General features: G+C 38.5%; 1 protein-coding gene across 3 annotated transcripts in view; it reads right to left on the reverse strand.

Annotated features, from left to right (window-relative positions):
* Positions 1-16,943, reverse strand: part of LOC114649309 (polymeric immunoglobulin receptor-like) — a 178,635-nt gene that overhangs the window by 95,362 nt on the left and 66,330 nt on the right. Inside the window, exon 1 of one of the 3 annotated variants that reach the window (XM_028798812.2) lies at positions 1,394-1,506. The exons of the other annotated variants lie outside the window; for them this stretch is intronic. Within the exon in view, the coding sequence (XP_028654645.2) occupies positions 1,394-1,427 (34 nt within the window). The 5' untranslated portion in view covers positions 1,428-1,506. Of the gene's footprint in view, positions 1-1,393; positions 1,507-16,943 lie in introns of those variants that run through there. 3 annotated transcript variants of the gene reach the window in all.

Here is a 16,943-nt window from a genome sequence, read left to right on the forward strand (position 1 = left end):
AGGAGTCTAACACGTATATACAACATTAGCAACAAAGTTAGCCCTCAGATCCCTGATCACCTCTTTCAGCAGAGAGCAGCTCACAGTGGCACATACAGTATGTGGATACTGAAAACAAAATGCTCATTGATAACTATTCTTTAATTTGAAGTATTCCGATTTCTACTTATGTAAACGCAGCACTGTAACTAAAATGCCTTCTTGATGTAGCAGCACTAGCTATCTATTGTTCCTCTAAAGTTACACATACTGTAAATCTCCTCCTAAAAACTCTGCAATGATTTTCTGGATTTAGGTAATAACTGATGAAAACGCAGTTTGAACATACAGCCTAGAGATCTGATATTCCATGATTAAGATAAATTACTCTTTGCAGAAACCTCCTCAGAAATTTTACCACAAATGTGTAAATCTATAAAAAAGCTGCCTACCCTTCAAACCCAATTTAATGAAGATGATGGACAGAGTTAATTATTGGAGGTGCTGAGCCCAAACTTACATATCTTTGCAGAGTTCCATTGCTCCAAATGGCTTGAAATTGTTAAAGCTTATGAAAAGAAATCATGCTTGCACCTTTTTAGGAATTAAGTGATGGATAGATTTCCAAAATATGATTAGTTTTTTAGGCTTAGAAAAAAAATGAATTCCAGTTATAATCTAATTTTAAACATTACAATTAAAAATATCTTCCCATCATACCTGCCAAGTCCTGCAGTTAACTATATTTGAATATTTCTCCATGCAGAAAACAATACACTTATCATGTGTAATATGTCTTTTCACCTTAACTTGTGAAGTAGGATGCAGTACAATCATAAATGCAGTATATTCTGCTAGGTAGCTCAGGTAATAAAACAGAATATGTTGCTTTGGCACAAGATACAATGTCCTAAATTCTTGCCATGTGCAGTGGTACTTTTTATTCATATTCTGTCATCTGAAGTACACTTGTGAAACAATCCCCTCTTTCTTTGTTAACAACAGTGTGTGTCTGATTAGTGAAAGATCTGGAAGGGAAAGGACAGCCAGCAGTACAGGATGGCTTCACAAATCTATTGGTTCTACATGGAAGGAGATCTTCACATATGTCTTTATTAGACCAGAATTCTTCATTATAAATCAATATTTCAGTGAAGATGCATTCATATTTTTCCATAAATTTAATTAATGAATTCCTCATGTAGTATAAACACATTGCGTTAGGTTAACTAGAATCTCTCAATTGCTTGGTGTAAGTGAGGTGGGTTTGTGATGTGAGTATCCTGTGGTTTTGCCCAGAGTTGATTTGTTTTGTGCCTGTTGCTTCAGATAAGAAAATATACAGAACAAAGGAACAACTGATACCACCTCTTTCACTCTTTTAAAAAATAAATAAATAAAAAAATTATCTTACCTGAAAAAAGAGGCAATAGAATCCAAAACTTCATTTTAGAAGACAGGTTAATATACTTTGTTGAAAGGAAGAAAAAATGGTTTGAGGCTTACAAGAGATACAGTATATCTTTCTTATTCTTCCTCTTTTGCCAGTTTTAATATTATATTGCTGCAACGGCGGATATCCCCCCAGCTTTTATTTTCACTTCTGTAGTTTCCTGACCATCATATAAATAAATGACAAAACAGAGCTGGTCATATTTATGCAGTGCTCATAGATGGTCACAGCTAAAATGAAAGTGTGAAATGCAGATTACTCAAAGGGGGCTAAATGCCACTAAATTGATATCATGTTATAAAATTTATCACTTTAAAAAAACCTATGTCTTTGATGCCTTGTTTGTTAAAACTGTCCCTAAATCACACACTTTAGTATGTGTTCACAGTCCTTAATGTAATATTGTTTAAAAAGAGAGCTGAGGCAATAATGAGTATGTCAGTATTAAAACTCCTCTAACTTTTGATTTTGAACCCTGGTCCAATGTGCACCTAGCATGTACTGAGTCTCATATCCTTCGGAGCTTATGCTTAAAGGCTGAAGCTGTTATTTTATTATATATGCTAAATGCATTTTAAGTTATTTTTATATAAAGCGTAAAAGGAACATGTTATATTTAAAGGTATAATCATTGTTCTATTTGTATGTGCTAAAGTTTCCTGTTGATGGCAAACTTAGCAAACATATTAGAACATTAGAACAATGTAAACGAGAACAGGCCATTCAGCCCAACAAAGCTCGCCAGTTCTATTCACTTATTTCTTCCAAAAAACAACAAGTCGAGTTTTGAAAGTCCCTAAAGTCCTACTGTCTACCACACTACTTGGTAGCTTTTTCCAAGTGTCTGTGGTTCTCTATGTACGGTAAATAAAAACTTCCTAATGTTTGTGCGAAATTTACCCTTAACAAGTTTCCAACTGTGTCCTCGTGTTCTTGATAAACTCATTTTAAAATACCAGTCTTGATCCACTGTACTAATTCACTTCATTATTTTAAACACTTCAATCATGTCACTTCTTAATCTTCGTTTGCTTAAACTGTATAGGCTCAGCTCTTTGAATCTTCCTTCATAATTAAACCCCTAGAGCCCTGGAATCAATCTAGTTGCTCTTTTCTGGACCTTTTCTAGTGCTGCTATGTCCTTGTTGTAGCCTGGAGACCAAACTGCACTCAGTACTCCAGATTAGGCTTCACCAGTACATTATAAAGCTTGAGCATAACCTCCTTGGACTTGTACTCCACACATCGTGCTATATAATCTAACATTCTGTTTGCCTTCTTAATGGCTTCTGAACACTGTCGGGAAACAATAGCTTAGAGTCCACTATGACTCCTAAATCCTTCTCATAAGGTGTACTCTCGATTTTCCGACCGTCTATTGTGTTTTCAAACCTAACATTTTTACTTCCTATGTGTAATACTTTACATTTACTGACATTAAATTTCATCTGCCAGAAATCTGCCCAAGCCTGTATGTTATCCAAGTCCTTCTGTAATGATTTTTGGATTCCAAATTATCTGCTAATTCACCTATCTTGGTATTATCTGCAAACTTAACCAGTTTCTTACTTATATTCCTATTGTAAAAGAAGAATGCTCTCCTCAGCACCATGTACCTTGTGTGTTTAGTAAATTAGAATTTTTATAATAACTATTTTGTAACTTACCAGTGAGAGACGCTTGGCTTATGAACTAACAAAAATATGTTATTCCAGGGTTCAGGAGAAATAGTGTCCACATGAATAAAATCTAAGCTGTTTCTTGTTTTTTCCTTTCTCAGAGTGAATGTCTCAGGGACAAGGTCACAAGGCTGCAGAAAGTACATGTAGTTTATGCAAAGGCATCTCTCCTGTGCTTACCTTTGAGAACACAGATAATGCTTAGCTCAACAGACATATTGTTTAACTCTACTTAGATGATAAGGATGTTTTTCTGTCTTATTAATCATGAGATGCTGAATTATAAAAAAATCCCTCCTAATTTTTATTCGGGGTTCAAATTGAGCTTTGCAGCAATAAGTTATGCTCTTTGAATCTCTACTTACTGTGACTCCGAATCTATACTAATAAAAGGCAAAGCCCTCACTGACTGACTGACTGACTGACTGACTGACTGACTCACTCACTCACTCACTCACTCACTCACTCACTCACTCACTCACTCACTCACTCACTCACTCACTCACTCACTCACTCATCATCACTAATTCTCCAACTTCCCGTGTAGGTAGAAGGCTGAAATTTGGCAGGCTCATTCCTTACAGCTTACTTACAAAAGTTAGGAAGGTTTCATTTCGAAATTCTACGCGTAATGGTCATAACTGGAACCTGTTTTTTGTCCATATACTCTAATGGAGGAGGCGGAGTCACGTATCGCGTCATCACGTCTCCTTCGTAATCATGTGAACTGAAAACAAGGAAGAGATTTACAGCACGAGTCAAACGCGGGAACGAAGGTAAATGACGTTAATTGTTGAGTGTCTTTTAATACCGTGTAAGCATACATATTAACACATGTGTAATTAAATGTGTGCATTTATGGGGTGATTTCTCAGGCTTAAAAGCTCGCCTTTTATTAAAAAGGTAAATGCAAACTGTTTTCATTCTGAAGGGCACAAACCACGTTAGATTTCAGCCGTTAAATGCGCAAAAATGTCGGTACACCAGATAAATAAGCGCAACATATTATCAGTTGTATTGTATGCTTACAATACATATAGAAATGTTTTAATTGTTAACTAATATTATGGGATGGTGTTTTTCGACTCGCGCCTTGATTTAAACGATTGCATGTCTTGGTGGGTTTGTGTAGCTTATTGTCAATATCTTTACACCTCTTTTTAAGACTTAATTTAAAAAGGTTTTCTTTTCTTCTTAATTAAAATTTAAAAGCAATACTTCAGCGCTGCGAAGCCCCTCTAGCGCTGACGTCTGAGGTTCGATTACCGTAAGCGAGTGCAGTGAGTGTGTACGCCTGATGAGCCAAGAATAAGGGGGAAAGACGTGTCGCGTACTCTTTGCATTATTTGACAGTAAACTATTTTCAACCATTCTATGATCTGCTTCTCACAACTGAAGGCACCGTGGCTGATGTTACCTGACTTGCTGGCCAACCATAAGCGTTACCTGGTAGGTAACCAGCCACTCACTTCACTCCCTTACGGGAATTGAACCTTGGACGTCAGCGCTAGAGGCGAAGCCCCTAAAATTGCGCCACGGCGTGTGGTTCGTTTATTTGACAGCATGTAGATCGGGGTAATTACATTCACGGCATTCGTAGTCTGATTCACAATCTGATTGTATGGGTGGTTACCTATCAGGTAACGCTTATGGTTAGCCAGCAAGTCAGCTCAAAGTGATCACTCGAGTGAAGGCAACTTCACTAAAAAACAGATCCTTAACAAACTGTTATTGGTATATTTTCCCTCAATTTAAAAAGGTTTTCTTTTCTTCTTAATAAAAATTTAAAAGCAGTACTTCGCCGGTGCGAAGCGCGGGGATTTGAGCAACTGACGCATACAGACATATTCATGAGTGCAGGTACTTCGGAAAGAAAGCACCGTGTAAACCTAAAGTTTAAATTAAGTTCAGAGACCTACAAAAGGTTGCCATTGATTTCAGCCAAGATTGCTTTTCTCCTGTACAACTATAAGTTGCATTCTCAAGAGTGTGCTTGCACAGCTTGGTCATATTACAACCGGAGTGCTGAACTGACAACGTGGTATACAAACAGAACTATAACAATCGTAATAAACAAACAAAAAAACAGCGGACAACCCGTGGATTAAATAAAAAGGCTGCTTCCGTTGGCGAAGCAACGAAAAAGGAAGACCTTATATGGAGTTCGTTTATAAAACAGCAGAGAGGCTGTGTGAAGTCAGCTTCACAAAAAAACAGATCCTTAATAAATTGTTATTGGTATATTTTCCCTCAATTTAAAAAGGTTTTCTTTTCTTCTTAATAATAATTTAAAAGCAGTACTTCGCCGGTGTGAAACGCGTGGATTTGAGCGACTGACGCATACAGACATATTCATGAGTGCAAGTACTTCGGAAAGAAAGCACCGTGTAAACCTAAAGTTTAAATTAAGTTCATTGACCTACAAAAGGTTGCCATTGATTTGAGGCAAGATTGCTTTTCTCCTGTACAACTATACGTTGCATTCTTAACAGTGAGCTTGCACTGCTTGGTCATATTACAACCGGAGTGCTGAACTGACAACGTGATATACAAACAGAACTATAACAATCGTAAAAAAAGAAAAAAAAAAAAGTGAAGAACCCTTGGATTTAATAAAAAGGCTCCTTCCTTGGCGAAGCAAGGAAAAAGGAAAACCTTATATGGCGTTCGTTTATAAAACAGCGGAAAAGCTGTGTTAAGGCTGCTTCACAAAAAAACAGATCCTTAACAAATTGTTTTTGGTATATTTTCCCTCAATTTAAAAAGGTTTTCTTCTTAATAAAAATTTAAAAGCAGTACTTCGCGAGGATTTAAATATATATATATATATTTTTATATATATATATATATAATATATATATATATATATATATATATATATATATATATATATATATATAGATATAGATATAGATATAGATATATATATATATAGATGTATATAGAGATATAGATATATATAGATATAGATATATAGATATACATATATGGGCGGCATGGTGGCGCAGTGGGTAGCGCTGCTGCCTCGCAGTTGGGAGACCTGGGGACCCGGGTTCGCTTCCCGGGTCCTCCCTGCGTGGAGTTTGCATGTTCTCCACGTGTCTGCGTGGGTTTCCACCGGGCGCTCCGGTTTCCTCCCACAGTCCAAAGACATGCAGGTTAGGTGGATTGGCGATTCTACTTTGGCCCTAGTGTGTGCTTGGTGTTTGTGTGTGTCCTGCGGTGGGTTGGCACCCTGCCCGGGATTGGTTCCTGTGTTGGTTGGGATTGGCTCCAGTAGACCCCTGTGACCCTGTGTTTGGATTCAGCGGGTTGGAAAATGGATGGATGGATATACATATATAGATATATATGTATGTCTGTCTATATGTATATATATGTAAGCTTATAAGTACTGCCTTACTTCTCTTTAAGAAAGGAAGATGTAATGATACTTGATTTAAACGATTCCATGTCTTGGTGGGTTTGCGTAGCTTATTGTCAATATCTTTACACCTGTTTTTAAGACTTATTGACTGAAACGGGCTTTCACGAAAAAAGTTAGGGCTTTGCTACAGGATACACCCTCCACAAGTTAAGGAAGTAAAAATAAAAGTATATATTTCTGTTTTATTTAAACCTTTTAAGTTCGTGTGCATAGCCTCATTTGGCTGTTTTAGTTTTTTTTTTTTCTTTCTTCGGTAATATTTAATCTCCTTAAAGAAAAAAAAATATGCATTTTACTTTTTTTGTATCTCTTTAGTAATATTTTAGTGTAAAAGGATAACCAGTATTTAAACCTTTGATGTTACTTTATAAAGTTATTTTACACAATGTTGAAAAATTAATAAGAAAACTACATATTTTGGCAGCTGCTGCTTTAATTTTCAATGAAATGAAAAAAGCTCTCCAAGAGAAAACGTCAATGAAGAAGAAACAGTTTGCACTATCTAAAAAGGAGAAACCCTCATTTATAAAGGTTTGCTGCAGATGACTTAACTGAAAATAAATGAATAGTTCCTATGTGTATAATACATATTTATCTATTTTACTTATGCCTTTATTCCAGCAACTTGCAACATCTGAGGTACAATTTGTTACATTACTTTTGTTTTTTGCAGCACAGGCTGGTGAAGTGACTTCCTCAGGGTCACACAGTGGTGTCAGTACCAGGATTTGAACTGACAAGCTCCGGGTTTGATGAAATATTACTGAAGAAAGAAAAAAAACAAAAACGGGCAAATAGGGCTATGCATACAAATGTCCATCCATCCATTATCCAACCCGCTATTTCCTAAATACAGGAGCCAATCCCTGCCAACACAGGGCACAAGGCAGGAAACAAACCCCGGACAAGGTGCCAGCCCACTGCAGGGCACACACACCCACACACCAGGGACAATTTAGAATCTCAAATGCACCTAACCTGCATGTCTTTGGACTGTGGGAGGAAACCGGAGTACCCGGAGGAAACCCAGACAGACACGGGGAGAACATTCAAACCACGCAGGGAAGCGAACCCGGGTCTCCTATCTGGCACCTTTCACTGCGCCACCATGCTGCCCGCATACAAACTTAAAAGGTTTAAATAAAACAGAAATATATGCCTTTATTTTTACTTCCTTAACTTATGGAGGGTGTATCCTGTAGCAAAGCCCTAAGTTTTTTCATGAAAGCCCCTTTCAGTCAATAAGCCTTAAAAACAGGTGTAAAGCTAAACTTGCAGCACCGCTATTCAATTACACTTGCCTAATGCCTCTCCTAAGGGGACATACTGTGGGATCTGGGCATCCGTCAAAGCACCAATCACAGGCCTGATTAGAAAGCGGGAAGCTGTGATTTGTCGTCTCCCTCACATGTAACAATCACAGCCCGTGTTACAACGCACTATGTATGTATGTATACAGTATATGTATATATGAAGAGGATGGATGGATGGATGGATGGATGGATGTATATGTGTGTGTTTATGTATATGCGTATATGTATGTGTATATATATGTTGATATGTGTATATATATATGTATATATATGTTGATATGTGTATATATATATATATATATATGTAGATATATGTATATGTAGATATATGTATATATGTATATGTATATATATGTTTACATAACCTCTTTAACACACTACTTCTCCGCTGCGAAGCGCGGGTATTTTGCTAGAGAATAATAAAGAGAACTAAAGAAATATTATCTGCTTGCTGTCAGTGTGCCTTTCTCGTCCACACTATCTAAATCATTTATATATATTAAAAATAGTAGCCACCCTAGTACTGAACCCTGTGGAACACCACTCTTAACATCAGCCAATTCTGATGAGGTTCGTCACACCATAACACTCTGCTTCCTGTGTCTGAGCCAATCCCGCATCCATCTAAAACGTCACCCTGAACTCCCACTTCTTTTAATTTGATGCCCAACCTCTCATGTGGCACCTTATCAAATGCTTTCTGAAAGTCAAGATAAATAATATCATATGCTCCACTTTGATCATATCCTTTTGTTACCTCCTCATTGAATTCCAGGATGTTAGTAAAACACGACCTACATCTTTTGAACCCATGCTGACTTTTCCTAATAACTCCTGTCTTTGCCAGGTGCTGCTCAATCTCATCCTTAATAATTCCTTCCATTAATTTTTCTGTGATGCATGTTAAGCTTACTGACCTATAGTTGCTTGGATCTGCCCTGTAACCCTTTTTATATAATGGGATGACATTTGCCAATTTCCAGTCCTTCGGAATCTCTCCAGTGCACAGTGACTTCTTAAAAATATGTCAAGGGTTTATATATGTACTCGCTTGCCTCCTTAAGAACTCGAGTGTAAATATTATCTGGTCTTGGTGATTTGTTTGATTCAGCCTATTTAATCTGAGCAGAACTTCTTCCTCTACAATTTCCGAATCCCTCAGTACATCTTTAGTGGTCCCGTTTACCTTTGGAAGTTTATCCACTTGCTCATTTCTAAAGACTTCAGAAAAATGTAAGTTTAGGGTATCCACTATTTCATTGTCTGTATCTTTTAATTCCCCTTTACAATTTCTGATGCACTTTACCTCCTAATTGACTGTTCTTTTACTGATAAAATACTGAAAGAATCTCTTAGGGTCTCCTTTCACCTTATCTGCTATATTCCTTTCCAACTGTCTTTTAGCCTCCCTGATATCCTTCTTAATGGTTGCTCTCATGTTCTCGTATGCTCTATGATTCACTTTGCAGTCATTAGTCTTATATGCCTTATAAAGCAGTTTTTTTCCTTTGAAGCTTCTTTTTTAAATCTTTATTAATCCACTGTGGAGTTTTTTTAAATTTCCTATTAATTCCAAATTTAGGAATGTATCTGTCCTGCATAACATGTACAACATTTTTAAACCTGTTCCACTGCTCCTCAACTGTCTCCACACTTAAAAGCTTATCCCAGTCTATCCTCCTTAGACTTTGCCGCATCTGTTCAAAATTTGCCCTACCAAAGTTCAACTTAACAATTTTAGTCTTTGCATCTGCATTCTTACAAAATACTGAGAATTGTATTATATTATGGTCACTTGAACCTAGTGGTTCAATCACCTCTACACCTTCAATTCTATCTTGATTATTACAAAATACTAAACCCAGACAAGCTTTAACCCGTGTTGGTGCTTTAACACTTTGTTTTCTGTTCTGTCTATTCTTACTAAAAATGTGTATCCCTCTGTGTTACACTCATCTCCATCTTTGTTATTTAGGCAGGTTTCCATTATTGCTATAATATCATAATTATGCTCTGCTACATATAGCTCCAACTCACTTACCTTATTTTTGATACTTCTAGTATTAAGGCAAGCTATTTTTAAAGTGTTACTCCGTCTACATTTAAATGTTGGCTTAGAATTTACATTACTGCGCATTTTTATTTCTACACTGTTGTTTGCTCTTCCATGCATAGATCTAAACCTGGCCTGTCCTAAATGTCCTGCGCCCCCATTTCCTAGTTTAAACAATCCTCGACTAGCCTACTCATACGCTTCACCAATATATTGGTGCCCCTCCAGTTCAGATGTAACCCATCACGGTGGAACAGGTCCCATCTGTTCCAAAAGGAGTCCCAATGCCCCATAAACCTATACCTTTCTACCTTGCACCAAGATTTGAGCCATGCATTAAGCCTTCTGATCTCCTCAGTCTTACCTGGACTGGCACGTGGCACAGGCAGATCTTCGGAGAAGACTAACTTGTCAGTTCTGCTCCTCAACATGGCACCTAACTTTTTGAATTTGGATCACAGAACTGACAGACTATTCCAACATGGACAATGACAACTGGATCCACCCCCGTTCTGGCCAGGAGCTTATCCATGCTTCCAGAGAGATCCCCCACCTGTGCAGCCAGAAGGCAACACACAGTGCAAGACTCTCTGTCCCTGGAGCATACCTGCCCTAATGATTCGAGTCCACAACTATCACTACCTCTTTTTTTCTGGGAACTGGTTTTGAGGAGGCCCGTTGGGGCAAGGACATAATAACGGTTTGACACTTCTAATTCTGTGGTTGATTCCACTTGACAGTGTACCCCCATTACCTTACGCCTTGTGACCGTGACCCACCTATTTCTACCTGTCTGGTCTGGAATCTCCTCCTGTGCCACTTTGGGGTACACACTATCTCTCTAAAGGACACCTGGACCAGGTCCACCAATTCTCTACTACAATGCAGGCCAGCCAACTCCTGCTCCAGTTCAGCGACCCTGGGCTCGAGGTGCTGGATCAGCTGGCATCTCCAGTAGAAGTAGCCCTCATAGACAACTGGCTCCTCCAAACTATCATCTAAAAAGTCCAACATCTAACAGGACTTGCATTGCACTGGCCTCATAATTAAATGTTGATTTAGGATTAGTAAAACTGCCTTAACTTTTTATTTTCTTAAAATTAAACGATTTATCTTAAATGATAACACTAAGAATTGCTACAGCTATTTTACAACTTGTCTCCTTAAGCTCCTGTACTGTTCTACCTGCTGTTTGTCCTTCTATGAGGTTAACTTTACTTTTCTGTCTGTTCTCCTAACTTTGCACTCCTCTTATTCCTTACTTAACACTAGAATTACCAAAGCTTACAAAAAAACTGGTAAACCCGGCCCACCTTAAATCAGCTTGCACCTCTCCGTCAGCGTCTTTTGTCTTGTAAATGTGTCGATAAGCCCAAGCAGCAAGTAGCCTGCTATACCATCCCCCCCACCGCTGCAGAAACGGCAAAAACCTCTCCCAGCTCAAGCCTTGTTTATCAGGGAGCCAGGTACATAGAGCTGTGTAGGCTAAAAAATATATCGTTATTTGGAACACATGTATTTCATGTGTGTTCTGTGTCTACAAAGATCTACTGTCTATGTAAGTGTAGGATGACAGAAATGTTGAACACATACCTAAAAGACAAACTTTTTTCCATGTTTTAGTACTAACGACAAAATTTTAACATGAAGTGTATAATGTGTGAAGACTGAAGTCCAAATATCAAATAAGCACTTTCACAAAAGGTTCAAGTATAACAGAGCAGGTGCGCTTTTATTCAAGACTACAACCGAAGAAAAAAAAATCGGGTTAGTGTGGCTTGTTGTCAAGACTTTTTTGGTAGTACAGTGGTAAGAACTGCTGACTCCTATTCAAAAGGTTGCGGGTTTGAGTATTCACGTGTCCCAAAATAAACGTTTTGAGTAGTGAGCTGCTCTTATTGTTACTATTATACAATAAAAACATACATTTCACTTGAGTCTGAAACAGCCGGGGTAAATGTATGGCACTTGTAAAGGTTAGCATTTTGGTGTTCACATTCGCCCTTATCTGACTGCTATTTTCAAATAAAGATGAGCTATAAAAGAGGTAAACTCAGAACGGAGAAAGAGAACAGAGGCCCTCCCCGCAAGAAACGTCCAGTCACACATAAGAACAAAGCAGCTGCACCAGGTGTAAAGGCGAAAAATGGCACAATTTCGATGCAGGACGAGGTCCGGCGTCATCCTGCCAGTCTGTCTACTCCACACTCCTTCAAAGAAACAGCACGCCTTACAGAGCTCGCCAACGTATCGTGCAAACTCCTGTTTGTGATTATGTTTTGTCATGGTCTTTACATAAGAAACATTTACAGTATATGTTACTTATATAAAAGCCAGATTGAATGTTATTTACATTGATTTATTTACTTATCTTCCTACAGCATAAAGTCACAAGTAGACCGCAGAGTGTCCTCTGTTTGATTGACAAGGGCATGCTCACAAGCAGACTGCTTGATTATTTCCCACAAAAGCGGGAATGTGCATACGCATAGAAAAATTCAGATGCAGGAATCTGTACATACGCAAACTTCCACGTTCTTCCGCTACATAAATCCCGATCAGCGTGAAAAGTAATCACACACTCCTTCTGTCCTGCCCCAACTCCTCCCAGAATTACACCTCTTTGAATATGCAAATCAATATAAATAGCCTTCTGTGAAAAGACAATGGGAAAATGTGCTGCTGCTTTGCAGTAAGGAGACTGTGGAAAATTGTGGGTTCGCTTCCCGGTTCCTCCCTGTGTGGATAGCACTTTGAGTACTGAGAAAAGCGCTATATAAATGTAATAAATTATTATTATTATTATTAAAAGCATGGGGGAAAATATAAGAATTTCAGTGAATACCAAGTGGAGGCAAAGGAAAAACGTACTCTTTGTTGGTTTAAACAGTGGTATAATAAACAAAATGAAGTTGATCGAGTGACAGAGTGTCGGAGAAACTCGAAAGCTCAAGTTCACAAAGTCTCACAGTACCCGAAATAAAAAAGAAATCACATATCAATGTCGCCGTGAAAAGGCAAGTCGTAGCCCACCGTCTGAGTGGCATATGAAAGCTTGTTAGGGTACAGACAAAAAAATAGGCACACAGTGGGAAAAAAGCATGAAATGTCAATGTAGTTTATTTTGCCATTAAAGTAGAACATCATAAACTTCATCTTAAAATCGTTTAATTTACTAGTTTCTCAAATCCCATTGTAACCAAAGTAGCACGTTAAATGCTTTGTTCTGTATTCGATCTTCTATGTGCTCTATGTGTGTGAATCACTACCTGCTTCTTAAACGGGCTTTCTTTTTCTCCGACAGGACACATAATCCATTACATTCGTGATATTACAGGTCTCTGAATAATTAAAATACTGAGATGTATACGTGATATCTTTTTCATGATGATAGGAATGAAAGCATGTTATTAAATATGGGAACACGGTGGCACAGTGCTTGTTCATGTCTCACGCAAGAGGCTTGCTGCGCCATGCGCGACCTTCAATGAAATAATTTATTACAGAAGTACTGTCTCTTTCAAACATACTAACCTCCAATTCCTGTCCTTACTTTTCTTTCTCCAAATACCCAATCGCCACACAATCAGCTATGTAATAGACGTAGTGCAATATTATAACTGTAGTGCAAGTTTACAGTGAGTTAATTGTACTTATAAGTACAAACAGTTCTACAAGGAGCACTTGATGGACTGATTGAGTGCGTTTATAGTTCTTGGGATGAAACGTTTTCTAAACCGCAAAGTCTGTACAGGAAAGTCTCTGAAGCATTTTTCCGTGGCTGAGGCAGTGTCTGCTTCATGCTGTATACCGATAATTCTCTTTCCAATCAGCTGCTGCTGTGATTCCCCACTCATAAACAGTGATATAAATACTCCGAGTGGTGCAGTGAGAGTAATGTGGAAAAAGATAATCTGCTGTGGCAACCCTTAATGGGAGCAGCTGAAAGAAGAAGAAGATGCAGTGAGAGTAACAATGTTAAAGCAGTTATGGTATTTGGAATACTATGGCTATTCCCTGGACCATTATATTACTGCAGGTTAATTACAATCAGATGCATTACACTAATAAACAATATGCAGTTAGTTTCAGTGTATTTATAAAGCCGCGTCAGGAATGTGGATCTAAGAAAGAAAGGATGACCACACAGGAACAGTAGCACTGCTTTGATGCTGGGTGCTGCCAATCTGCAAAACCGAGCGGAGAAATTGCGCACGCCAGGGTATGAGGTACCTTGGAAATGCGCGTGGCTTTACGCCAAGTTTAGGTTTTATACATCGCAATTTGAACGTGGAAATGTTCGTATGCAACATTTCTGTGCGTACGCACCGTTTATACATGAGGCCCCTGGGGTCATTAGCTGTTTCAGTTCTTTCAACATCATACACCCTCATCCAGGCAACACAACCAAAGGTCTTCAGACCCCAACTTGCATTCCAGTATCATTGGCTGACAGATCACCTCTCCTGATACACAGCCATCTTGAGACTCTCTCAACAGCCTTGGCACACTTCTGCCCATTTGACTCCTCAATGTGGTCCTCCCAGGGAACTGTCAGCTCAATAAGGATAAACTGAGGAAAAAAACATATTAGCCCACAGAGAAGTTGTTGTTATGTGGTTGGGAAACTTCAGAAACCTTCCCAGGGTAACTTGAAACAGCCAGTCTGGTGTTGAGCAGGCCTGATTCTGAAAGAGATCTAGACTGATGTTAGGTCTTTACTTCAGCTGCTTTAGGGCAGCTGCTGAGGATGTGCTGCAGTGATCTTCTTCCTGCACAGAAAGCACATGCTGGGGGTGTAACTCCTACTCCAGATTTGGAGATTTCCAGGGCTTGGCAGGACATCACAGACAGTGTGGATCATGAAGTAAATGCACTGTGGTTCTGTCTGCCAGATGCCAGTCCATGAAATCTTCTGTTCCTGCATGCCCTGCCACCTTGTCTATTCTACTTGCTGCTGTATACCCTCCATAGTTCAGTACCTCTCCTCTTTAGTGTCAGACCTGACTTCCTTCAGGACTAGTTGGCATCTGTATTTGACTTTGGCTTTGTCATAGCGGGGTAATGGGAAGGAACTCAGCACTTGCTACTGTCCCCACCAGAACCCAATATCTAAACTGAAACTCTGTCACCACCACCCCCTCTTCCTGTACCTTTCACTTCCAGTCCATCCATACCTAGATGACTGCAGCTGCACCTTGGGGTCCTTGGAAAATATGTATGTACTGTTGCTTTAAATTTCCTCAATGTTCTCTCTGCCACCTGTCAATCTCTGTTCAGGGACTGCTTCCAGCCTGATAAAGGCTCATGGCAATTGCAGTCTGTTGCAGTACATTGTATGTGTTTGGTGTTGGTGAGTTATCTTGTTACTGTTTATTTTTGTTCTTTGGATTTTTTTCTGGCTTTTGGACATTTTTTCTGATTAAGGATTTAGACTTTTGTCTAACATAGTGTACTTCGTTACTGTGAATTGACTTTTTGGTTACTCCATTTTGCCTTGTTTGGCTCTTTTGATCTTGTGGTCTGCATTTCCCTTTTTTTGGTAATACATACTAATTTAATAAGAATTCCTTTTGGGACTTATCCTGGTTCTGGCTTGCCTTAGGTGAGATCTGTTCTTCAGGCTTTTTGAAGGCCTCATCCCTTCACTAATTTGTAGAGCCAGACTCATAACAGAGTCAGTAGCATAACTGACTAAGCATAACATACAGGGTGACAGTGATAGCAGGGGAATAGCAGTAGTTAAATGCTTTTATTCAGATATTGTTCTCTTTTTTTATATTCAGAGATGTATTTTCATAACCATACACAAAATAAAACTAACAAATAAAACCTTCCACTCATTTGTACCTGACTATACAATATGCATGTGTGTGTTGGGTGTTTGTCAATCACTTATCCAGTACAAATACTGATCCTTCTTCCTCACCCTATCTCTCCATCTTTACCTTCTCTTATGACCATTTCTAGATAGATAGATAGATAGATAGATAGATAGATAGATAGATAGATAGATAGATAGATAGATAGATAGATAGATAGATAGATAGATAGATAGATAGATAGATAGATAGATAGATAGATAGATAGATAGATAGATAGATAGATAGATAGATAGATAGATACTTTATTAATCCCAATGGGAAATTCACATTCTTCAGCAGCAGCATACTGATACAATAAATAATATTAAATTAAAGAATGATAATAATGCAGGTGAAAAACAGACAATAACTATGTATAATGTTAAATGTTAATGTTTACCCCCCGGGTGGAATTAAAGAGTCGCATAGTTTGGGGGAGGAACGATCTCCTCAATCTGTCAGTGGAGCAGGACAGTGACAGCAGTCTGTCGCTGAAGCTGCTCTTCTGTCTGGAGCTGACACTGTTTAGTGGATGCAGTGGATTCTCCATAATTGATAGGAGCCTGCTGAGCGCCCTTCGCTCTGCCACAGATGTTAAACTGTCCAGCTCCATGCCAACAATAGAGCTTGCCTATCTTCTATGAGTTTACCATGTCTTATTCGTTTTACTTTTTATATTTAGGTCCTGATGCACTACATTGCAATTTTTTCATTGTTTTCATAACCCATAAAAATTCAAATTAATAGGACAAGTGGGCATTAGTGTGGCCTCAGATATTACAGGATCCATGCTTAAAACCTCTTATAAAGGCATAGGTGCTCTGTGACAAAACAAATTGTTAAAAAATCTTTTAGGCCAACCTTGGGGCTGCCCTTGCAAGAAAATTATAGACAATAGAAATAGCACTTCAATTGTAATTCTGGGCCCAGATAATTTTGGAAAAAAAAGACCTTCAAAAACCCCTGAAATAACTAGGCCAGAATTCTCCTTGGTCTACTCTCATATAGGCACATGGGAGGATTTGACTCTGTACATGCACCAAGATGAGGGACAGGTTTTTAAAATTCAAAAATAACAAGAGAGTCTCAGATATCTCAAAAATTTCTCACAGCACTGAAAACCATAAAGTTCTGGCTTGTAAAGAGATAGGAATCTTTTTTAAAAATTAGGATTT

Source organism: Erpetoichthys calabaricus, chromosome 3 (assembly GCF_900747795.2).
Source record: "Erpetoichthys calabaricus chromosome 3, fErpCal1.3, whole genome shotgun sequence".
Classification (NCBI taxonomy): domain Eukaryota; kingdom Metazoa; phylum Chordata; class Cladistia; order Polypteriformes; family Polypteridae; genus Erpetoichthys; species Erpetoichthys calabaricus.